General features: G+C 45.1%; 1 protein-coding gene across 2 annotated transcripts in view; it reads right to left on the minus strand.

Annotated features, from left to right (window-relative positions):
* The window catches only part of Arhgef33 (Rho guanine nucleotide exchange factor 33), a 51,171-nt gene that overhangs the window by 7,687 nt on the left and 19,359 nt on the right, over positions 1-24,125 (minus strand). For both annotated transcript variants that reach the window (XM_038320790.1, XM_038320791.1), the window contains exons 8-14: positions 19,992-20,121; positions 12,781-12,913; positions 10,356-10,439; positions 9,083-9,166; positions 7,006-7,154; positions 6,062-6,226; positions 3,882-4,689 (exon numbers count right to left, since the gene is read on the minus strand). In XM_038320790.1, coding sequence (XP_038176718.1) covers positions 3,882-4,689; positions 6,062-6,226; positions 7,006-7,154; positions 9,083-9,166; positions 10,356-10,439; positions 12,781-12,913; positions 19,992-20,121 — 1,553 coding nt within the window. The remainder of the gene's footprint in view (positions 1-3,881; positions 4,690-6,061; positions 6,227-7,005; positions 7,155-9,082; positions 9,167-10,355; positions 10,440-12,780; positions 12,914-19,991; positions 20,122-24,125) is intronic.

The raw sequence follows: 24,125 nt of genomic DNA on the forward strand, positions 1-24,125 counted from the left end.
AGTAATCAGGAAATGCCCCGACAAACCTGGCTACAGTCATCTGATAGAAGCATTTTCCCAGCTGAGGTTTCTCTTCCCAAATGACTCTTGTTTCTGTATGTTACATGTATGGTGGGCATTTCGCCTGTGTACCATGTATATGCCTGGTACCTATGCAGGCCAAAAGAGGGCATTGGAACTCCAGAACTGCAGTTACAAACAGTTGTGAGGCACCATGTGGGTTCTGGAAATTGAATCTGGGTCCTCTGGAAGAGTAGCCAATGCTCTTAAACTCTGAGCCATCTCTCCAGTCCATGTGCACATATATGTAAGTGCATATATAAATATATGGTGGGTATGTACATAAACTCACATCCTGCTTGAGTAACCCTAAGAAGCCAAAGCAGAAACACAGCAACAGCACCCTGGAAGTCTGGCTGACTGCAGAGAGCAACAGGCAAGAAGTCTCCCTAGGGAACTTCTAAATCTGTAGATCTGACTTTGAGAACTTCACTTGGGGTTGCAGTAGCTGACCTGCAGAGTCTAAATCTAACTAAAACTAAGGGCCCAGCATCCTTGTGGCTTAGTGCAATGTTTCTCAGAGCATGTTCCTGACACCCTAGGACGATCTACACTAGCTTTTGCTTACACAGATTCTTAAGCGTGGAGTCTCTGCAGCAAAGTCCCTAGTGTATAAATAATTATTGTGCATACTTATATATGAAAACCAGGGGTTTCAGGCAAGCTTCTGTCCAATACACTTACTGTTTATAGCAAATACCTAACTATGAATCCTAAGGAGTAGTTTCTGATTCAGCAGCTCTGGCTGCAGATTCTGGATTGATAAAATTTATAAAATAGAAAATTAATGCCTCACTATTACCTCGAAGACCACATTTGGGAGGTGCCTGTGGGGATTAACACAAGGCTATAGTGCTGGCCAAAACACCTGCTCTGAATGATAGAATAGTCAGACTTAGAACTTCAGAGACCACAGGAGGCGGGGGCTTGGCTTTGCCTCCTGTCAACTGTGGACCCTCCATTAAAGTAGTCTTTAACTGGGGTCCACATCAAATCCTCCTTTCAGGGAAACCATAAATTGTTTTTAAAGATGTGTCTGTGGAACCATGGTCTTCCTACCATTTTTCATTGGTGCAGCACTGCAGACTGTACACAGCACACTCTCAAACTACCCTGTGAGGTAATCTACTTCTTAGAAGTTACTATCACATTTATCATTCAGGAAGGAGGAAGGGTTCACATGTCAGAGCACATGTGGAGGGCAGAGGACAACATGCAGATCTCAGCTCTCCTTCCACCATAGAGGGTTCACATGGGTTCACATGTCAGAGCACACGCGGAGGGCAGAGGACAATATGTAGGAACCAGCTCTCCTTCCACCAGAGAGAGTTCACATGGATCCACATGTGTCCACATGTCAGAGCACACACGGAGGGCAGAGGACAACACGCAGGAACCAGCTCTCCTTCCACCAGAGAGGCTCTAGGCTGGAATGCAAGTCCTCAGGCATGGTGACAAGTGCCTCTCCCTACTGAGCCATCTCACTAGCTGAAATTTTAGTGTTTTTTGTTTGCCTGTGCATGAGTTCAGAAACAGTGGTACCAGGGAGCCTTTGTGGAAGCCAGAGGCAACTCCTGAGGAGTTGGTGCCCCCCTGCCATCGGTGGGATCTGGCCCAGAGTCAGGCCTTCAGGTTAGCAGCTCTTCCTGTTGAGCCATCCTGTGTCTTACTTATTATACAAATTTATTTTGTGTTTCATATTGTTGTTCTGTCATGAATGTCAGCACTGTGCCTGAGGTGATAAGAAGGGGGTGTTAGATCTCCTGGAACTGGAGTTAAAGACTGTGTGAGCTGTCGTGTGCATGCTGGGAATTGAACCTGTGTCTCTTCACTGCTAAGCCATCTCTCCAGCTCCCTAAATACCTTATTTTCATAGAAAAGAAAGGGAAGCCATGTGATTTGTCCAAAGCAGGCAACTATTTGATAGCAGAGCCTGGGTTAGAACCTAGAGTTCCTACTGCCCAGTCAGGTGCTCTCTGCACTAAAACACATTGTCTTCTTTCTTGGCTCTCAGTAAAGACATTAAAACTGGCGTTGAGCCCTCTGGCCACAGGTGGGGTAGAGTAGACTGAAGCCGAGTGGTTCTGCTCACCCCAGCAGCTGAAAACTGATCCCTTTAAGAATATAGTTCTACAGGGTTATCTTGTACAGCTATACTCCCAATCCTATCCCCACCTTAAGGACAGATACACACACACAAACATGCATGTGTTACATACACATGCATAAACATGTATATCCATACACAGGCCCTTCTCGCTGCATGATTTTTCCTTGGTGTCTCTTGACCTGATTCGTGTTTTCCCATGTTAGGGGATGCTAGTATATTGTTATTGCTATGAGGTACATCTGGTAAACAGCCACAAATACATTACTTATTGTTTGCTTCTCAAGTATAATATTTGTTATTTCTAATGAGTTTTTTCCTAGCAATTGTTCCAGTTTTCAAATATTTCACACATGACTTAGGGCAAAAAAATTCATGTTTATGAACTTGTAAAATAAAAGCATTCTTTATAGCAACAGACTATACTACTTAGAAGATTCTGGTATAAGCTTCTGCCCATCCCAGTTTAAACTGGTACTATTATTTCCCTTCTAGTTCCCCTTTTAATGAACTGTCAAGACTACCTAGGATTGATCTTTCTCAGAAATTTTACCCAATAAAATTTTTTAAGGTTTTGAGTCCAAAAAATCAGAACCATAAGAAAAAACTAATCTCAGACTCCTGAAGAAAGTTGCTAGACTACAGTATTGGGTGTTCTTCCTCTCTGGGGGTTTGATTCCCTGGACCCCAGGAGGGCAGTAAACTCCAGGGCTTGCCATGATCCATTCCCCTCCTGTTTCTGGGCCCTCTTTCCCAGTATGCAAAAGGAAAAGCATACCCAGTTCTATGTCCAAGAGTCTTTTTTTTTTAGCTTTGCAGCCTTGCTCTTCTCCCAAAAAGCTTCTACGAAGTGTTTAAAATTAATTCAGATATTCAATGTAGCTAGAATGCATTCTCTAACATCATCACCCCAAGAGGTTTTAGATATCCCTCCTATATGTTCATCCTAATTATGTGTGCTGTGTCTGTAGGACATTCCGGACTTTATTTCCCAAGTTTCAGCAATCGAGATATGGAGTGAAAAGGTGGCGGCGCAGGTGAGTGCTATTATGTTAATAAGTTTGATCAATTGTTTCTGTCGCATTGAAAACCTGTGTGTCGCCTGCTTCTCAGTGGTTAGGGATGGAAAACACTTTTAAATACCCCAAGGCCTGGAGACACCAAGGACAGACATCAACATGCCTCAACATTCGCTGAAGCTAAAGGAGCATTTGAGTCAATACAGCCCTTTTCTAAGAAAGCAAGCGAAACTTTTTTTTTCTTTGGGCAACAAACTTCGAAGTCGCCACTGAGACAGGGCAGCTTGCATCTTCCCTAGATACAAAGTTAACTGGGAGTGGCTAGCACACAGCGCTTGGTAATTTGTACATCTGGACCAGAAGATACACCGAGCAGGTGGTGCAGCCCGTTTAGAGGGAGGAAATTGGTTCACTCGTTAATTCACTCTCTGTGTGCGTCTCTCCCTCCCTCTTGGCGCGTCTAAGCACGTCTATGCACCGAGGTCTCGAGGTCTAGTCTCGCTCTCCCTGCCTTCGTGCTCTTGGCGTGGTACCCGCCCTGCCACTCGCCTTCGAAGGCCACCAAGGCCAGAGCCTGTCACCAGGCGCGTGCCGGCTGCGTCTCCGCCCCCTCCCTCCTCGCCAAGGGAAAGGGGGCTGGCCCTAACATCTAGGCCCGGGGCGCCGAGGCGGGCTTCGGCTCGGTTTTACTTTACCCTCCTTACTTCCAAATAGGTCTGTTTTTCGCTTTGGGACCTCTGTTGGGGGAAGAAGGTCCGCGGCGCCCCGCGGGAGGCGGCGGCGGCGGCGGGGCCGTGCGGGGCGGCGGCGCGCTCGACCTTGAGCGGCGCGCGGCCGCCGCTGCTGCTGCGCGTGCTGTAGAGGCGCGGGGCCACGCCCTCGGCGGGCGGCGTGCGCGGGAACTCCTTGAGCGAGCGGCTCAGCGGCTTGGCCTTGCCGTGCGCCTGCGCCTGCGCGGCCTCCAGCTTGTAGGCGCTGCTGCTGCTCGCCGGCGACGTGGCGCTCTTGGGCAGCGGCTGCAGCGCGTGCTCGGGTCGCTCGGCCTCCATGGCGAAGCTGACGGGCCTCAGGAAGCAGATGTCCAGGCTGGACTCGGAGGAGGCGGGCGAGCAGTTGTCGAAGAGCGCCGGCGCCTGGAAGGGCTCCTCGTCGTAGGGCGCCGGCAGCGCGAAGATCTCGCCTCCGTACTCGAACTCCTCGTAGCCGGCGGGCACGAAGCCGCGCGCGTCGGGCAGGAGCTCGGTCGGGCCGCGCAGCGAGCGCTCCACATTGCCCAGCGGCTCGGCCGGGGACGGCTCGAAGTCCATCTCCGGGATGGACTGCAACGGCCCGGCGAGCGCCTTCACGTCCTGCTCGGCCGCGCAGAACTGCGCTGGGGCCAGCAGGCTCTCGGGCCGCTCGTGCTTTCTGCTCTCTATCTCCCAGTCCCCCGGCTTCCCAGGCTGCATGCTCTCCATGAGGCTCTGCTGCTGTTGGCCTTTCTTCGCCGGAGGCATCAAATGTCTTTAAAGGGGGAAACGATACAAGAGAGATGATCAAACAGTGCTGAGCTCTCTCCGAGCAAGCATCCCCAGGCCAGCTCCTCTCCTCCCCTCCCAAGTGCGGTCGTGGGTGACCTATCAAGCTCCACAGACTAACTAGGGAGATCTCTCAAGAAAGCCTAAACCCTCCTGGAAGAGTGGAAACAGCGGCCAGGAAAATCATCTGTCTCAACTTCTAAGCTAAGTCACTGAGATATCACATGAGCGACAAACGCTGACATTATCATTGGCCTGATGGAAACTCCGAGTCTCCCTGCCACCAGGCAACTCCCAAGACATACATCCCTTTTCAATTTCTCTCCCTTTGCTGTGGCAGAGTCACATACAGAATCCTGGAAAGCAAACTTGATACCACCTCTTGATAGTCACACATAAACACAATCACCCGGATGGTGATACAGAGGATAAAGTCCTGGTTTTCTTGAGACAGGGAGTAGCCCTGGCAATCCTGGAACTCAGTCTGTATACCAGGCCGTGCCTCCATTTGGGACCTCTCCAAAAGCACTGAACACTTCGTTGTTGCCATTTTGGTTTGTTTGTTTAGGATAAACTCATTTGTGCAAAATTTACATTTCTATAATAAAATTTTCAAAAGTTTCTTGGCTGTCATCTCAAATGACCACCCACAAAATATTAATACAATGTAAAACTGAATTTGCCCAGTTTCTATAGAGTTTTGTTGTCTGGGAGCACACAGCAAATGACACAGTTTTTAAAATGTAGGATTTTCGTTGTGTTGCTTATTTAACCTAAGAGATATAACTGAACTACTGTACACTGACCAAAATTTTTATTCTATTTATACATATTTTAATTCTTTGTCTGAAATGTATATGGATGCATATGTGAATACTAACACTAATATCTTAAGAGATTGCAATCGATCTTACAATGAAACTTAGGACTCACATTTACAGATATGAAAAAAAAAAGTAAGCTGAACTGACCTTACACCAATACACTTATTCTGGAAGATTGATACTTTTATTTTCCCTACACAGAGTATAATAACAGCCATAGTTTGGCCTGGGTATAATGTAGGCCTTTCCCCCTCTACTTTTTATGCTTAAGGTAAACATTTCACACTGCTTCAAGAGTTGAAGTAATGCACAAAGTGGATCTGTACATTTGCCTGTCGGTGCTTTCCAAATCCACCTCTTAGTGTCTTTCTCTGGGATCCAAACATTAGATCAACTGCTCGGCTGTTAATATGGAAACGATGGGGCAAGGCGGAGTTCTGGAGAACTTCTAATGTGGTCCATGCTGCTAACCTCTACAACTGCCGGGGACTCAAGGGCACCACGGCTGATGTTCCTCTAGCAACAGATGCTTACGTGACAGCAGGGGCAGAAGTGGGAGCTGAAGGATAGGGCTGGAGCATCTCTTCTGAGTGGATCCCACTGTCACGAACAGCCTCCGGGCCTGCAGCAGGGGAAGCATCTTGGCCAGCATTAGCACACTGGGAAGCCAGCCCTTTGTACAGCTTTGCCATAGACGACCTAACAGAATGGAAATAGTAAATCTCAGGTTGCACAGTGTGAGACTGGCTCTCTGAACTCAGAGATTTGCCTCTCAGATGAAGCTTTCTGTGATGGGTTCTATGTCCCCGGAGCCCTCTGTAAGTCAGGTTGCTTACATAATAGTTGAAAAGAACGTGGGGACGCAGGATGGTACTGAGACACACCTGTCAGGAAGGCACTGGGTTAGGAGATGCTGTCTTTCTAGTTGGAAACAGAGACATGATAATGTTCTCAAGATATACAGGATGTTTAAGGAAATGTTTGTGGGTTGCTTCTATTCTCCAAGGCCCAGATGCTGCCTGACTTTGTTTCTGCATACTGTGAAATCTATTCAGACACATATATCCCCCCAACACTTTTACCCTCAATGCTCATTAGCACCTAACTTATTCTTCATTGTCGGGCTCTAAAGCCTGAGCCCCGTGTGACAGAGGTCTATGACTGTTCGCTCATGCGGTGTATTCACTGGGCACAGCAGTACCTAGTGCACAGCAGGTGCTCAATGAATGTTTATTACATTAATGAAGGAAACTATATTCAGACCTTTAAATTGCAATTTTGAACCTGGAAAGTCAAGGGAAGCGACATAATGGGAACAACAGAGCCCACGTGCTTTTCTTCTGAAGTTACTTTCACCAAGCCATAGGCATCTCCCTGCTGTGGCCAGCCTCCCTTCATCCCGGTCCAGACACTCAAGTGACTGGTCTGTACCCTCTTCTCAGAAACCTTCATCAGGGGCTGCACCGTCACAACCTTACTTTTTGAGCTTTTTCCGCTTCTGAATGAGCAGTTCTTCATTGCACTGAAACAGCAGGGTGTAATGAGAGATAAAGACGCGGAGGCGCTGGACACACACGAGGAGCAGGTAATAGTCGGGGTGTTCCTGCTCTGTGAACTTCAGCACATTCTGGATAGAAGGGAAAAGGAATTGGTGTTGCAAAATCAGGCGGAAGAATTGTTCCATCTCCTCCTCGCCTCACTCTGAGCGTTCCAGTCAAATCACTCAAACACATGGTCCGTCTGTCTAACCAGCAGACAGCTCAGGCTTACTGCTCTGTCCATCACATCAAAAGAATATAAGTTAGTCTGTTCTGTGTGAGTTGAAGGTGACCTAATATAATTCCATTTTGAAAAGTTAGAAAGACCCAATAATTAGATAAATGAAGTAATAAAGATATTCTAACAACTACTATCCATAAGCAATACTTAAAGGAGTCAGGCCAATGCTGAGAATGATAGGCATCGGGTGAGCTTGTGGGGTGGGTGGGGTGGACAGTGGCCCCTCCTATTACATTGCCTGATGTTATGGTTTGGCTATGGTTTATCTCCCAAAGGTCCAGGTGTTGGAAGCTCAGTCTACAGTGTAATGATTTTTTTGTAAAGATGGTGGGACCTTTAAGAGGTGGGACCTAGTGAAATGTGACTGGATGCTGACCATGTTCATGAAGGAATTAATGCTGGTTTTAAAGAGTAGGTTCTTATAGAAAAAAACAGTTACAGAAAAGTGAGCCTGGGCACCACCCATTACTTCCTCTTTCATACTTTGTGACCTATCATTGTTACCTGTATTTCCACTGTGTTTACCATGGGGGGGGTCACTAGACACCAGCACCACCACCATGCTTTTGGGCCTCCAGAATTGTGAGTCAAAATGAACCTCTTCCCTTTAAAAAAATACCTAGCCTCGGAGATTTTGCTACAGTAGCACAGCATGGAACAAAAAGCCCTTCTAACATTCAAGGGCTCTATTAAGTATTTGTTGACTACTTCCTATTTCTAGGAGCTAACCAATTTTATCTTCGTTATCACAGCCCAGTTAGATAGATACTAAGTAAGGAAACTGAGACACCGAATTCAGTGATCTTCTTTATCTCATGCATCTAATAAATGCTAGAAGAATGATTTGAAGGGGAATTAGAGAGTAGCCCTCAGGCCTCTTTACCTAGTGCTTGCAAGACCTGGGTTTTCACCCATGGTTTTGCCTACTAGGTGTGTTATCTTGAACACAGTGCTGGGACTGCTTTGGTCCTCTATGTCCTTATGAAAAATGACAATAATGATAATACCTGTCTCATGAAACCGTTGAAAGGATCCATAAGATAATTATTGTGAGAAAAGCCATGTCCGGGTGAAAAACCTCAATACCGATTCTGGGCTGCTTCTAGCTGAGGTTAATGACAAACAATTCTTAGATGCTGTCACTGAATTCAGTCAACCCCCAAACCAGAGTAGATGGTTACCACAAGGAAGGGGCGTTACTAATAAGTGGTTCTTGAACTCAACTCCATGTCCTCTACAGGGCTACGAGCTCCACAGGAAAACTACCTCAAGAATTTGTTCACTGGCTCCTCACGGCCCTTTTCGGACATAAGGTATGAGTACTGTATGACAGAACCCTGACCCAAGTCAAGCAGAGGCCATCAGGATAGGAGTTTAGTGGGCAGGTTAGGCAGAAATTAAGAGGCCAGAGGTGACATTTAGAGGTTGTAGAACCAAAGAGGAGGGGACTGAATAGGAACTTAGATGTTGTGAAGAGTGTTCACGAAAGATCCTGGACTCCCAGAAGTGGAGATTGCTTGGAGGTAAAGATAGAACCTCAAAGACAAGGATCATAAATCAAAAATTTCAAGACTAGACTTTAGCTCATCCTGCAGACTATGGTATGGTGTGGTGTGGTGTGGTGTGGTGTGGTGTGGTGTAACCATAACAACCTAAGCCCTATGATGACCACTCAGAAACACTAAGGAGTCCTCGAGCCGTTATAGTATTGCTAATTTGGAAGCCAAAACTGATAGTTCATTGTAAAAGTCTGCTGGCTTGTGCAGCCGGGCTCACCTGGAGATGAATCAGATATTCTGGGATGCGCTGCACGATGTGAAAGAACAGGGTGTAGATGTCAGATTTGATCTCCTCATCGCCCTGAGTGGAAAAAAGTGGGATCACTCTTCAGGGTCCCCACACTGCAAACAGAACCCCAGAGATCCCTCCCACCAGATAGGAAGTGCTTAATTCCAAAGCATCTTCTAACTGGAGAGGCCACATGCTCAGGGTCATGACCAAAGAGACAACTCTTCTCCAGCAGGGAACATAACATGTACTTCTTTTGAATTGATGCTAGTTTCCAAACTGTCCCTTCCTTCCCCAGCCCTTCTAAAGTCAGTACTAGATAAAAGTAGGCGCTCAGTAAGCTGTACTTGAATTAAATGAATGAAATAAGGTTTTCCAGCAAGTCTACTAATACTCGCTAAGTGTGAATGAGAGTCTCTCAAGAGTGGAGAAAGGAAAGTGATTAGGAATTGGTGAGTAAGCCTAGAAGCAGAAAATACAATGGTCTCCCCTTCTACACGTTCCCTTCTTTTCCCTGCTCCAGACATTCACTGAATGCTAGCATGAGACAGTCATTTTGGTTGGGAGGGCTTGAGGAGGTGAAGCAGAAAGTAAGACACAGTCTCCTGTGAGCTGCAGCTACTCTCGGCTTTAGGACTCTGGTGGTCTATGTTCTTGTTGACTTAAAATAACAAAATGAATATGCCTATCTTTTTTATTTCTAATTTCTTATTCATATATGGGTTTAGGGAGAAGCTTGGTGTTAGGGAAATTCCTAGGAACCCACAAGGATGACTCCAACTAAAACTCCTAGCAGTAATGGAGAAGGTACCTGAACTTGCCTTCCCCTGTAATTAGACATGCATATCAAACACCTAATAAATAATTCACTGAAGTGGGCATGCTTAAAGGGATATGATGGAGCCACTTTTGACAAAGGACAATTTGAGTCCAGAACTGGTACTCATATTTTCTGAGCCTGAAAACAACACATACAGCACACAGCCGCATGCTGAAGAACTCTGGACTACCTACTTGCTTTGTCTGTAGTTCAGTGTAGTGGATCAGAGGGTCATTAAAGCATTGCAAAGACCAGAGCATGGCTCTGATCCCTTATTGGACTCCTTTAACACAGAAGAGGGGCAGCAATAGCATGGCCAAGGCATTCCTCGGCCTGGAACACAAGCTCACAGGGCACATGCTATATCACACTGTTGAGTGACCGGCAACATGATACAGAGGATGGGTAAACAAAGGACAGCTGTGCATAGAATTGACTTACCTCCTTCAGAACCACAACATGAACCAAGGAGATGCACTCGGGTAAATCCCTCAGGTAGGCAACATAATAATCCAAGAAATTATTCTTTAAAACAAACACAAAAATGCAGGGTAAGAACCTGAAAATAGGAATGACAACATTTTTATACTACCATGAACATAAAAAGGAGCAGAACTCAGAGAATATTTTCATAATTTATTAACTGTGTTCTTTATTTGCTCTTAGAGATTTTATCTTCTTTATAAAGATTTAGTTTTATTTTATGTATGTTGAGAGTGCTTGTCTACATGTATATATGTACCCCATGTCAATGCCTGGCGCCCTCAGAAGCCAGAAAGTCTCAAATATCCTGGAATTGGGGTTAGAGATGGTAGTGAGTGACCATCCAGGTTATCATAACCAACTCCAATCCTCCGCAAGAGCAGCCAGTGCTCTTAACATCTGAGCCATCTCTCCAGCCCCTTGTTAATTTTTTTAAAAAAAATTTGTTTCCTTTGATTGATGTGGGATTCTAAACTCCCAAAATTACTTTGCCCAACAAAAAAACAGGAAGCAGTTTGGATAGAACTATACCCAAATTCCCTAAATGACTGTTTATAAATGTTTGTTTACATTTAAAGGGGGATATGATAGAGAGATGAATACTTTGCACTGGTATGGATATTAGTTTATTGATACAAATTTAAGATCAATTTTGTTATATGTTTATTTCTGCTCTTGATTAAGATATTGTATTTGTGCAGCTCATTTAAAAACATAATGTATAATTAAAATACAGGTTAATAGTCATCTATAATAGTCAAACTTGTAGTCATGCTAGTTAGGTTTTCTATATGTACAGAGATATATTTCAGAATGATAGTTATTCCTCAAACCTTTCAAAGACTAACAGAATATGGCATTTAAAATGTTTAAGAACTTAGGACTTTTCCTGACGAGACACATCTGCTCCTGGCAGCACCAATTACTTCAAGAGGAAGATGGGCATCTGCTGTGGGAGCTCCTTTGGCTAACAGCCTTAAAAATACCAGCCCACTTAGGCATGGTCCCTTAAATTATAAATGCAGCTGTAAAGTGTGCACTTGCTATCTTGCTTCCGGCTCTCATCTCCAGCTGCTAGATTTGGTTCCTGTTGCCTGTTTGTGCAGAGGACTGTGAACTGTGAGTCTACCCCTAAATAAATAACCCTTTAATTTTTTTTGTTGTTGTTTTTTTTGTTTTTTCGAGACAGGGTTTCTCTGTAGCTTTGGAGCCTGTCCTGGAACTAGCTCTTGTAGACCAGGCTGGTCTTGAACTCACAGAGATCCGCCTGACTCTGCCTCCCGAGTGCTGGGATTAAAGGCGTGCGCCACCACCGCCCGGCAATAACCCTTTATTATATGTCATTCTGAACTCATATGGGATTATTGTAGTTTCCACCATCAGTCATTGAAGAGGCTCCTTATGGAATTGTTTAGCCATTTGAGTAAGAAATTGCTCTTGCCTGAACTGCTTGATGGTACGCTGTGTGAACTGGGTATGCAGGACCCACAGAAAAATGAGACAGCCCTTCAGAATTCCTGCTTCATGTGAGAACGGCCAGGCATTTTTCAGGACACGGATGAGCTTTGCTAGGACAAGGCCTCACAGATCTTCAAATTTCCTGCTTGTTGGGAAAGCCTGCCAGATACTATGGGCTGCAGGCCTGTAGGCGGAAGATGGATGCACCAATGGTACAGAGGAACTTTGGGTGACTGTCCAGGCAGCAAGATGTCTCTGTCAATTCTAGAGTTTTGGAAGTTGCCTACAATGCACTTCCTGTTTACTTAGGTAACATTATATTCTTCTGGAGTCTTTGATGGAGTTGAAGTATAGACAGGTTTTTTCTTTTTATTGATTTTATTTTATTGAGCTATACATTTTTTCTGTTCCCCTTTTTTCCTCCCCCCTCCACTTCGACCCTCTCCCATGGTCCTCATGCTCCCAATTTACTCCCAGGAGATCTTGTCTTTTTCTACTTCCCATTTGATTAGATCCATACATGTCTCACTTAGAGTCCTCACTGTTGTTTAGGTCCTCTGGGATTGTGAATTATAGGCTGGTTTTCTTTGCTTTGTGTCTAAAAGCCACTTATGAGTAAGTACCTATGATATTTCTGGGTCTGGGTTAATCACTCAATATGCTTAGATCCATCCATTTGCCTGCAAATTTCAAGATGTCATTATTTTTTCTGTTGTGTAGTACTCTTGTGTAAATGTACCACATTTTCCTTATCCAAAACAATAGATAGCTATAATTATAGTTTTCCTTAGTTATGATAAAAGATAAAGTAGATACAAATATTATAACTGTAATTCTTGCTTGGTACCTGTTTTGTTATATGTAATTCTACTATGTTAAAATTAAAACCATCCTTTTTGTTTAGACAGAGAAAGGGAAGCCTTACCTCATCGTTTGTCAGCTTCAGGAATAGATCCCCAAGGACTCCTTGGCGTGGCCATTTCAGGACCCTCTCCTGCAGGGCATGAAGCAAATCCAAGTGCTGCTGGACAAGGTAGCGCAAGGAGCCAGGGAACAGGCTTGGAACAGAACAAAGGAAGAATTACACAAAGGTCTCATAGAAAACCACACGGGAGGCCCCATTTTCAATCCTACAAAACACTCTCACAGGTCTGTATTAGAATTTTGAATTTCTTTTCAGCAAAGTGTCTCTCCTCAGACAATGAAAGGCCCCTTTACTGATGGCCCCTTATGCAAATGTGAATTGACTAAACAATACAGAACATATCACAGGAATGTCTTGCTAAAAACCAACCTATAGAAATCCTAAAGGAATCCTTTCCAGAGTTTTAGATGCCAATACACAAGCAATCTATTCTTAGCTACTGGCTAGAAGAATGTCACTTGGGTCAGGGATAAGGTTAGGTTAGCATTGCAACTGGAAGTTCAGAGTGTTGGAGCAATGAAGGAGCTTGCATATCTTTTTCTTTTTTGTTCCCAAGAGGCACACTGGACAAAGATGTCGTGTTGTCTGTGATTGGAAGCGTCACCCCAGTCCCTGGCATCCATCCTAGAGCCCCAGTAGAGCAGAATGCTCCATCTCAAGTCCCCTCCCCCTGGGAGTCGCCTTGGGCAGGACTCCACCTCTGATCTACAACTCCCAGCCTGCCAAGCGAGGACCCCTCCCCAGGGAAGGTCAGGACCACTCCCACGGGGCTATTTAGGTTCAAGCTGGAAAAAGGAACACCACAAGGTTTTGGGTTTTGCATGTACTCTCTCTGCCCCCCCCCATGCTCCCTGCCACCGGAGAGCTACATTTATTAAACGTGGGCATTTTAATTCAGTCTAATCTGGTTTGATTGGAGTTCTCTGCACAGGTGAAGAGGCCCATTTTAAGATTTTTCCTAACAGATGGAGGTCCCCCACCAAAAGGGTCCATTTCTTCCCCGTGGGTCCAGGGCCACGTGCTGAAAAAGGCAAGATTGACTTCACTTGGTGAGTTCCCCTTTTTGCTTATGCGGGCCAGTAAGGTTTGGTAGGGTTCCCGGGGTGACCCATTCTCTTTTCAGGCTTTGGCTGAAGTCGTGGACCCACGCCAAAAGCCTGACCCACGCGACTGAGCCAGGCTTAGCTGAGGTGAATTTTGATTGGCTAAGGACGCCTGCCATTCAATTTTCACAGCCCCATTTTCAGCTCAAGAGTTGTCTCAGTGGACGAGCTGTGACAGACTTGAGTTACACAGGCATGTGCTTCTAATGGGTTTCTTGCGATTCCAAGCCGATTTCTAAAAAGCCCTCAGACGGCTGTTTACAAAGATCCTTTTTGTTTTGTTTTGTTTTTTGTTTTTCGAGACAGGGTTTCTCTGTAGCTTTGGAGCCTGTCCTGGCTGGGTGGTGGCGGCGCATGCCTTTAATCCCAGCGCTCGGGAGGCAGAGGCAGGCGGATCTTTGTGAGTTCGAGGGCAGCCTGGTCTACAAGAGCTAGTTACAAAGATCCTTTTAAATTGGAGCTATCTAAGGCTCAGTAACCCACCATTTCTAGATGCACGCTCCTGCCCCCTTCCACCCCTCCACTGATTCAAAGCCTGAGGTTTGTCCTGCCCCCAACTCTGGCAGCCCAGAGGGCTCCGGCACTATGCCCAGAGGTATGGCTGGCTCCCGTCCTTTCCAGATTCGGGGATCTAAACCTGACCACCTTTCCATCAGTGGAGGACAATGTAGGCCATTTCTGTTCCTTCTGAACAGCACCCACCCATCAACTGTTTGCTATGCCTCCCTGGCTTCTGCCGCTATGATGGGATCACTCTGGGCCCCTTCCCCCTCTAGCTGTTTGTCTGGGACTCTCTATAACAGATTCGTTTTTTCCCCTGTCCTTCCACTTTAAAACTGTGTGGATGTTTCGTCCTATGTTTCTGTTCCCTCTTGCAGCGTCTGCTAGTCTGGCCCTTAATGGGGATCACCTCTGTGCTTTTCTGGCTTTTGTCGCCTGCTTATGCCAAAATTTTGGGTTGGTCAGTTGACAAAGTATTTTATTTGTCTCTCTGTTAAAATAATGAGGCCACAGTATGTCTGTGAAACTTTATAGATGTTTCTGTGTGCAAGTGTGCTCATTTTAAGACTCTTTGACTTATTAAAATATTCCTTTTCACCTTCTTACATTTACTAGCATTGATAAACTGTAATTAATCAGATAAAATACACACCTAAATTTAGCTTATATGCCCAGTTTAAATACCAGTTAATGGTACCTAGTTATAAAGTACCTTTACAGATCTGAGGGTATAGCATTTATCAAAAGAGCTTCTAACACGGCCATGGAGCTCCTCAGCAACCTATAGCTCCTCCACGAAGATGCATGGCTACAGGCTTGCCCTTGGCCTTGGCCAAGCCACTCACACAGCAAAAAAGCGGCCTTTAACCTTTTCAGCTTCATGGATGCTTCACCCAGGGAGTTGATCTCCTCATCCTGCCAAGACAGGTAGACTAAATCTCCCCCCATACACACACACACACACACACACACACACACACACACGGGAAAAATCTTTGGGCTTCTCGTACTCAGCAGCTAACAGCAAGCACAGCTTCTAAGGCTGGTGTTCTCCACGGACTAAGGAGAAGATTTGGGATTGCCTGCATAGCTAAAAAGCTGTCGCATTTCTGTTCATTTATCCCTCTCAGATCTGTCTAATGGCATTTGATAATTTAAGGTACTATTTACTTATTACTTCATCCATGACATTTAATGACATTTCCTGCTAAAATACAGACAGGTATGCCTCTTTAACGGGCTTCATAATCCAGGATTGACAGGTTTCAGGTATGCCTCCAGAAGTTTAGAGTTCCCAATTTCCTTTGTCTTCTAAAATGTTCATGCTTTTTAACCTAAAACAATAGCCTTTTGCTATGACACCAAGATGTAAATCTGTTCCAGTTCTCTACAGATACTACACAGGTTCCTGGAAAAGTTCTACTGCTGTATCAAAGTCAGGTCTAGTGAAAAACTAAGTCTCTGGAGCCTACACTAACCCCAGCCAGTTTCAAGCACATTTTACAGGTCACTCCTGCTGTCTGGGTCAAGACCAACCTACAAAGCACTCCCCAGACAATGCCAAACACCTGTACCAGCTCCTGGGACTTCACCATTGGCACCAATTCATCTGGATCAAGGACACCTGTCAACTAAAGTCTGGTTTTTTTCCTAACCACCTGCCTTCTCATCTCCCTCAAAAAGCAGCTGCCTGAGGACTCCAGGATGACAGCAAACCAAATGCTGCCACAGCCACACCTCTGGCTGAGTGTGAGCATCCCAGCTCCCCTCTCTCCCACGTCACCCCATGCCCGCAAGAAGTAGCCAGACTTGAGCTGATGTCCCTATATCCAAGGACTCTGGGATGTTTGATTGAAAGTAAGACCCCAGCCCCGAAACCCCTATATCCATGGAGTCTGGGATGATCGGAGGTGTCACTCCAGTCCCTGGCATCCATCCTAGGGCTGCCAATGGAGCCCCAATGCAACAGAATGCTCCATCTCAAGTCCCTGGGTGTTGCCTTGGGCCGGACTCCACCTCTCAGCCTCTCACTCCCTCAGGCTATTTAGGCTTGGGCTGTGTCTTCCTCATACCACGCTCCCTTCCTCCTGAGAGTGCTGTATCTTTAAATGCGGGCATTTTAATTTGGTCTAATCTGGTTTGATTGGAGTTTTTTTTTTGCAGAGAGGCCCATCTTAAGATTTTTCCTGTATTCTGCCAACGATAGACGAGGGCTAATCAGCCACTTCCTCTTATTTTATGAAGCCTCTTTCCTACTTCAAATCTCTTTCCTCTACCTGCTGGTGCACTTTATTCATTCATTCATTCGTTTGTTTGTTTGTTTGGTTTGGTTTTTCCAGACAGGGTTTCTCTGTGTAACAGTTCTGGCTGTCTTGGACCTTGTCCTATCGACCAGGCTGGCCTCAAATTCACAGAGATCCTCCTGCCTCTGCCTCTCGAGTGCTGAGATTAAAGGCATGTGCCGCCATGCCTGGTTATGTGTCTCATTTTTAAGCCCAGAGGAAATGAAGAAGTGAGAAGTCGAAGAATGCTGGGGTGGAGAAAAGAGGGACAAAGAGAATCATCTAAGCCTTTGATTCTAGGGGGAAGGGGAGCTGGGAATAGAGAAGGACAATATAAACAGGGGTCGGCAGGAACAAGACAAGAAGAAGCAGAAGGCAATGGAACTGGCTGCACAGAAGCAAGGATCTGAGCTCTAATTTGATGGCCCAGGGAAATTCCAAGTAGATTTCCTCATGCTTCCAACACAATGCATTGACAAAGATATGATGGCTACTCGTCTCTGAAAGCTGAACGTGTTTAAACATTTCCCAAGGGTGTCCTGGATGCACATGTATTGAATATTAAGGTGATTTGGCCACAAGCAGACTTCTGCCATTAAACGGGATGTTGGATTCAGAGATAGGTTTGTTTTGGTTTTGTTTTTTTAACCCATTTCTAAGCAAAGCGAAGACTTCCATGGAGCTGTCGCTCAGAGAAGTAACAAACACCAGAATAGGGTTCTGAGTTATCTCATGAAAAACTCCGGGAGTCCTGGCTTGAAAAAACTGAGGACTCTCTTGAACACTTCACTGTTTTCTAGAGAAAGCCCAAGACTGTATTTTATAGGTCCGAAAGAGGTGGCGATGTCAGGCTTGAATGTCCCGTCGTCACCACTGTCTTCATCCCAGGTTGTTTCCAGTAGGGTAGCAAATACTGACGCCTTGTGGCTTGTGATGAGGGAAGGCATCACATAAACTCTCATGGAAAAAAATTGTCAGTAGATGTACTTAAAGGGCATCAAGGTCTCGGAAAAGCTTATTAAAAAGAAGAATATAGTGAGGGGAAGAAGATAATGAAACCCCAGCTGTAGGATAGTAGAAGGGCAACCCTGCCAGGCCCAGAGGAAGACACTGCACTTTAAGTAACAACACTCTGAGTTGAAGCCCTGTACTGCTTGACTGAGGAAAAGCAGAAAGAGGGTTACCGTGACAACCAATATGGACAGCATTGTCATGTGTGGAATAAGGATGACTTTACCTCTATTAGAGATTATATAATAGCCTATTTATTTATTTACTGTTTTTTCGAGAGAGTTTCTCTGTGGCTTTGGAGCTTGACCTGGAACTAGCTCTTGTAGACCAGGCTGGCCTCGAACTCACAGAGATCCGCCTGCCTCTGCCTCCTGAGTGCTGGGATTAAAGGCATGTGCCACCACCACCCGACCGTAGCCTTTTTATTTTTAATTGCATAAGATTATAGGTCCACTCAGTCCTCAATGATAGAGAACACCACAAGTGAGCTGACTAAGTAAAGAGGACTTGACTATTCAGGGAGCTAGGAATGTATTTAGCATCCCTGTTTGACACATCAACAGAGATCTGAAGTAAGACTTGTTGGAAAAGCCTAAATTCTGAAATAGGAAGTGATGCATTCAATGCATCTGGTTCTCCAAAAGCCCTAATGCATTACTGTTGATAAAAATGGTATCCTAGAAGCCATGAGACCCTTAGAAAAACTGGGGGGCTTGGAAAGAGCTCAGGGGACAGGTCAAGTAGGTCTGCCTTTGACTTCTGGTACTAACAGGCCATGTGGCTGTGAGCATCTCTAGACCTTAGAGACATCACAGAGTTGTGACCATTCTTTTTCCAGTGTGGAGCTAGCGCCCAGGCTTCCTGAATGGTAGCTAAGTGCTCTGCCCCAGGGCTGGCAAAGAGTTGTGAAGATCCAGATCAAGTGTAGAGCAGAGGACCCAGGACACTGTTCCAGGACAAAAGCTTATTTCCCACCTTTATCCAAGAGGCCCAGATTCATGGAAACCAGAAAGAGATGCTGCTACTTAGGATCTTAGGTACAGAAGCAAAGTCACACCAAAAGGTCGATTTCTTTCCATCCGAGTCACGGAAACTGAGAGTGTGTTTGGCAAAACAAAAAAGCTAGAGTCCAAGCCGGGAGGTGGTGGTGCACGCCTTTAATCCCAGTACTCGGGAGGCAGAGGCAGGTGGATCTCTGTGAGTTCGAGACCAGCCTGGTCTACAAGAGCTAGCTCCAGGACAGGCTCTAAAGCTGCAGAGAAACCCTGTCTCTAAAAAAAAAAAATCTAGAGTCCAGAACCTTCCTGGAGCCCCAGAGGAACAGGTGGGAGAGTAAGCCAGGCTGTTCCGGAGTCGCTGGGTGGGAAATCAAGGGGCCAGATGGAGTAGGAAGAAACAAAATCCAGGCTGCCAAGGAAAGGTGAAGCAAAAGTCTAGAGCCATCATTGTAAGCAAGGGTTTGGTCATGTCAACCCTTCTGTTCTCTATGCTTTGTCTACCTCCATTCTGTACTAAAATAATCCTCGGGATCAGTCAAGACCCTTGAGAGATGTCGGGGAACAGTTCCTCACCTCAGTCATTTAGATAGGAGTGGATGTTCGGGTTTAGATTTGGGTAGAAGGGGTATCTCATGGTGGTAAAGTCAAGTAAAATGGGAGGAGCATAAGGAACAGAACAGTGGGAGCTTCGTTGGGTAGATGAATGAACTGTTCACCACCTTATGAAAAAAATGCTTGCAGGAATAACACCACATAATCCAACTTCCCGTTCATCAGGATTGTTCTTTTCCTTGCTTCACTCTGAATTAGCTCATTTTTAAACCTTAGTCCTTTCCTCTGAGCCTTACTTTTCTCTTTCCTGTTCTCTCCTAACAGAGGGAGTCGTGACATTAGGCCCAGCATGCTGGAAGCACTACTCCCCCACCCCCCAAAACACACACCTAGGCCGGCACTCTCACGCAGTACCTGGTGCTATGGGATCGCCTGAGTTCTATCAGCAGGTTAGCATTGTCTAATGGCCCTTGGTACTCAGTGTTCCCATTTCCTGGGACTTGGAGGGAGTCTATCACCCCTGAGGACACACAACACCTCACTTTAAATTCCAGACAGACATATCATAGACTGAAAGCCCCATTATCTCATTATCCACCTGCTGAGAACTGAAGTTTGAGACTCGCCATCACTGCCTATATATCCTCTCCTAAAGGCTGTTTCTGGGACTCTCTAGGCCCCAGTATTCCCAAAGTGGAAACGGTGAAGAACTTACCTTAAATTTTACTCAATCTGAAAAGCAAAGGCAATGAGCACATGGGTACCTTCTCTCCTTGGAGTTCCTTTTTCCATCGGAGCCCTGGAACGTTGCCTTTATCTTCAGGATCAGAGAGATGTTGATGACGTACTTCCGCTCAGATTCTAGCAGCTCCAGAGCCACAGTCTGCCTTTTTGCTTTAAAACAAACCCAACGGGGTTTTTTTGTTGTTGTTGTTAACCAACTCCCTCCCAAACACTAAGCCAGGCAAGAAATCGATAAAAACACACGGAAAAGCTCAGTTGGCAGTGTCCCCCTAGGATCACATAAAGCAGGCCTGGTGGCGCACGCTTGTTATCCAGGAGTTGAAGGGAAGGCAGGAAGATCAGAAATCCAAGGTCATCTTCAGATATTTAACCAGCCCTTGAGGGGGGGGGGAAGGGAGTGACAGAGGTGAGAGGGGGAGGGAGAGAAAGGCATCAGCATATTTGGGCAAGATGAAAAGCAGAACAGAAGCATAAGATTCATCAAGCAAAGCAAAGGACACAGCATCATGTGTCCAAAGACGGAGAAGCCGCTAAGAAGCAGTAGAGGCTGAGCCTGGAGCCGCGGAAGCAAGTGAGGTAAATCTGCACCAATGGCATGAGCCTCCAGGTTGCACTTGCAGACTGGTATACCCTGGCTTCACCCCATAAGAAATGGGAGAAGCAGCATTAGTGAAACCCTTGTCTGAGCTAAAGATGTAGAAAGCAGAATCAGCAGCCAGTGAGAAAGAGAAACCCCTTGACCACATTCCCCCTCAGGTCCCAGAGTGCCAGCAGCCTGGCTTAAACACTTGGGCAGCCTGCCACTTGATGCACTGAACTTCCCAAGTAGGACAGGATACCACACTAAGATATGGACATAAAGAGATCACTTACCAATATGCAACTTTGTTTGGTCGGAAGCGTCACCTCAGCTTCCTGGTACCCCTTTATTTAAAAAAAAAAGTCTGGAATATTTAGCTGGGGGCTTCACCCCAGCTCCCGGCATAAACTCCCTCCCCTGGGAATGGCCTCAGTCCAGACTCCACCTCCAAGAAAGCCCACCAAACAGTGACCCCTCCCCAGGGAAGGTCAAGACCACTCCCACAGGCTATTTAAACTGCCCCCCCCCATGAACACATGGTCTCCGGGCTTCGCATGGTCTCCCCTTTATTCTCTTTCCCTCTCTATGTTTTCCTGGGGCCACCCGGGAGTACTGTCATCTGTTGCCATCTATTAAATCTGGGAATCTTTGAATTCGGTTTGATTTGGTCTGATTGGGATTATTTGTGTCAGAGGAGAGATTTGTTGGCCAAAAGAAAATGCTTAACAAACTTTGCTACCTAATAGCTCACTATTGACAAGCTTGGATAATACAAAATTCCAGGTTATATGGGGGCAGGGTGTTTGTTTCATTCTTTCTTCCTTCCTTCTTTTCATTTTGTGTCTTTCTTTTGGGGATAATATTTCTTGACCACATAAGCAATTAAAGATACTGGGACATTTGAATAAGATTATACCATAGGGGAGAGGAAACAAATGCACATGTATGCAAAAATTAAATCTTAAACTTAATATTCTCAAAAAGATATGCAAAATATTGTAGCCACTTAACAATTACTGGATGCTGTTTTAAAAGAAGAAACTTCTTGACATTTTTAAAAACATAGACAAATTTAAGGGTGGATCGAGTCAAAGACACCTCACTTCACTCTACCTCAGAGGAAGCCAAGCACAGAAGAGAAAGGCACATTGAAGAAAAATTTGGCCTGTGGAAAAATGAAGTCAGGGAACCCAACACTAAATTAGAAGCACCAAAGAAAAGGAAAACTATGGCTCAGATGATATTACAAAATTAATGGGGAGGGGAGCACCCCAGGACATGTGCTACCAGAGAGACCCGTTGTTCTCTGCATAAATAATAAAAAAGATCGCACTTCATCATGAGGACCACCACATCCTTGGGAAGCGGCATCACTTCAGGAATAAAGGGAAGACCCTAAAAGTTACCAGATGGAGGGGTCAGCAAGATGGCTCAGAGGGCAAAGGCACTTGCTGCTATACCTAAGGACCTGAGTTCAACCCTCAGGACCTAAATGGCAAAAAGACAGAACTGCCTCTCAAAAGTTGTCTTCTGGCTTGCTCAAAGTAAAGTGTATGTGTGTATGTGTGTGTGATTTAGTATTTTATATAATAGATTCGATTCCTGGCTTTAAAAATAATGTTACCAGACAGCAATGCTGGATCACATTCAAAGAACTGAAGATGAGAGCAAGGCTGGGCTTCCCAATAGCAACGTTAGGAGCTGAAAGACAGGAAGAACTGCTTCACACACTGAGGAGAGAAAATGGTTTTCCATTAAGCCAGAGTGACAGCAATGTGATGGGCCACAGTGGGAGTGAGGTGTCTGAGGTCTCTAAGCAAATGCTTTAAAGAGAAAAAGATATAAATGATAGAGTTTTTATTACATTAAGACAATCAAAAGTCTCAGCACTGGTTGTGAGCTTCCGTGTGGGTGTTGGAAGCAAACTCAGGTCCTCTGGAAGAGCAGCCAGTGCTCTTAACCACTGAGCCATCTCTCCAGCTCTGGATTATGAATTTATGAAAATGTGATAATGACACCAGTGTGGTTAATAAAAAAGAACTAACTACTAAATGAATTACATGCAACAATGTAGATGAATCTCAAAAACACATATTGAGAAAAAAGACACCAAGCAAAAGAGAATACACAAAGTATAAAGTATCATCCCATTCATTGATATGAAGTTCAAGAACAGACGCAACCATACAGCAGGCACCGTGGTTCTCGACATAGGTGCTGACTAAAATGAAGAGGAGCGAAATTCCTAGCATACGAGAAATACGTATGTTGATCTTGATAGTGATCACAGTCAATATTCTTTTTCAAACGTCAAGTTGGGAGGGCAAGTGGGTTCTCCTTAAAGGTACAGCCGAGCCCCATAGCCTGGAGCTTATGAACAGCACGAAGTGGATATTTTATAAAAACAAAACAAAATGAGGACACAGAGTTTTCAGGGGGTAGAGCAGTGAGGAGTGCGCCTGGGAGGAGCTAGAGGATGAGGGTAAATATGACCAAAATAAACTCTCAAAGAAGTAATAAAATAGTTCTTTAAAGTCATAAGCTGAGGCCCACAAGATTGCTCAGTAGTTAGAGCACTTACCACATAATCCCCATCCTCACACACTAGCACACATCACTGTACATACATACCTGTACATATACACCACATATACACAGACGTGCTACAAATTTTAAGTTTAAATGTGGCTCCATGAATTTTGGTCTATGTAAATTAACTTTCAACAAAGTATTGTTTACAAAATAGCATAAAATATGAATCAATTTGTGGTGGTTTGAATGAGAATGGCCCCCATTGGCTCATATATTTGAATACTTGGCCCACAATTGGTAGAACTGTTTGGGAAGAATTGGAAATGTGGAAGAAGTGTGTTACTGGGGGCAGGCTTTGCTATTTCAAAGGCCTCATGTGATTCCCAGTGATCCCTCTCTCTGACTCCTGGCTGTGGGTCAGAATGTGAGCTCTCAGCCTTGCTGTTGCTCCTCCATCATGACCTCTAACCTTCTGAAACTAAACGTCAAATTAAGTGATTTCTTTGCCTTGGTTGTGGTGTTCTACACAGCAACAACCACAAAGCATTAAGACACAAGTACCAAGAGAAACTATCAAAAAGAATTCAAAGTGGCTGCTCTTGTTTCTTGTTAATAATAATTTAAAAGCTTTTAGTTCTATTTAACTTTCATGTATTTGATTAAAATAATATTAAGAAAGATTGTTCCCCCCCCAAAAGTGAAGAATGCTATTGCTAGTACTCATTTACTATATGAAGGAAAGGAAGGAGAGAGGAGGAGGAAGGAAAACAAGAGCTTGTTGTAGTGTTCGACATTTTGGCAGCAGACTGTTAATAAGTGATTGGCATATGAAAAATTCAATATCGCTGACTAAATAGATATTCTCTAAGAACCTCAGCATTTTCTTCTTTTTTGCCGAAGCACTACCATGCAGAGTGCCATAAGTACCCAGAGTCAAGGTGGAGTATGTGACCTCTGCTGAGTCACCTCTGTAGGCACTAGGGGCTTCGTCCCGAGAAGATACAAGGTGGTGTCACATGTTCACTCCATCCACACCACCTGG

Source organism: Arvicola amphibius, chromosome 2 (genome assembly GCF_903992535.2).
Source record: "Arvicola amphibius chromosome 2, mArvAmp1.2, whole genome shotgun sequence".
Taxonomy (NCBI): Eukaryota; Metazoa; Chordata; class Mammalia; order Rodentia; family Cricetidae; genus Arvicola; species Arvicola amphibius.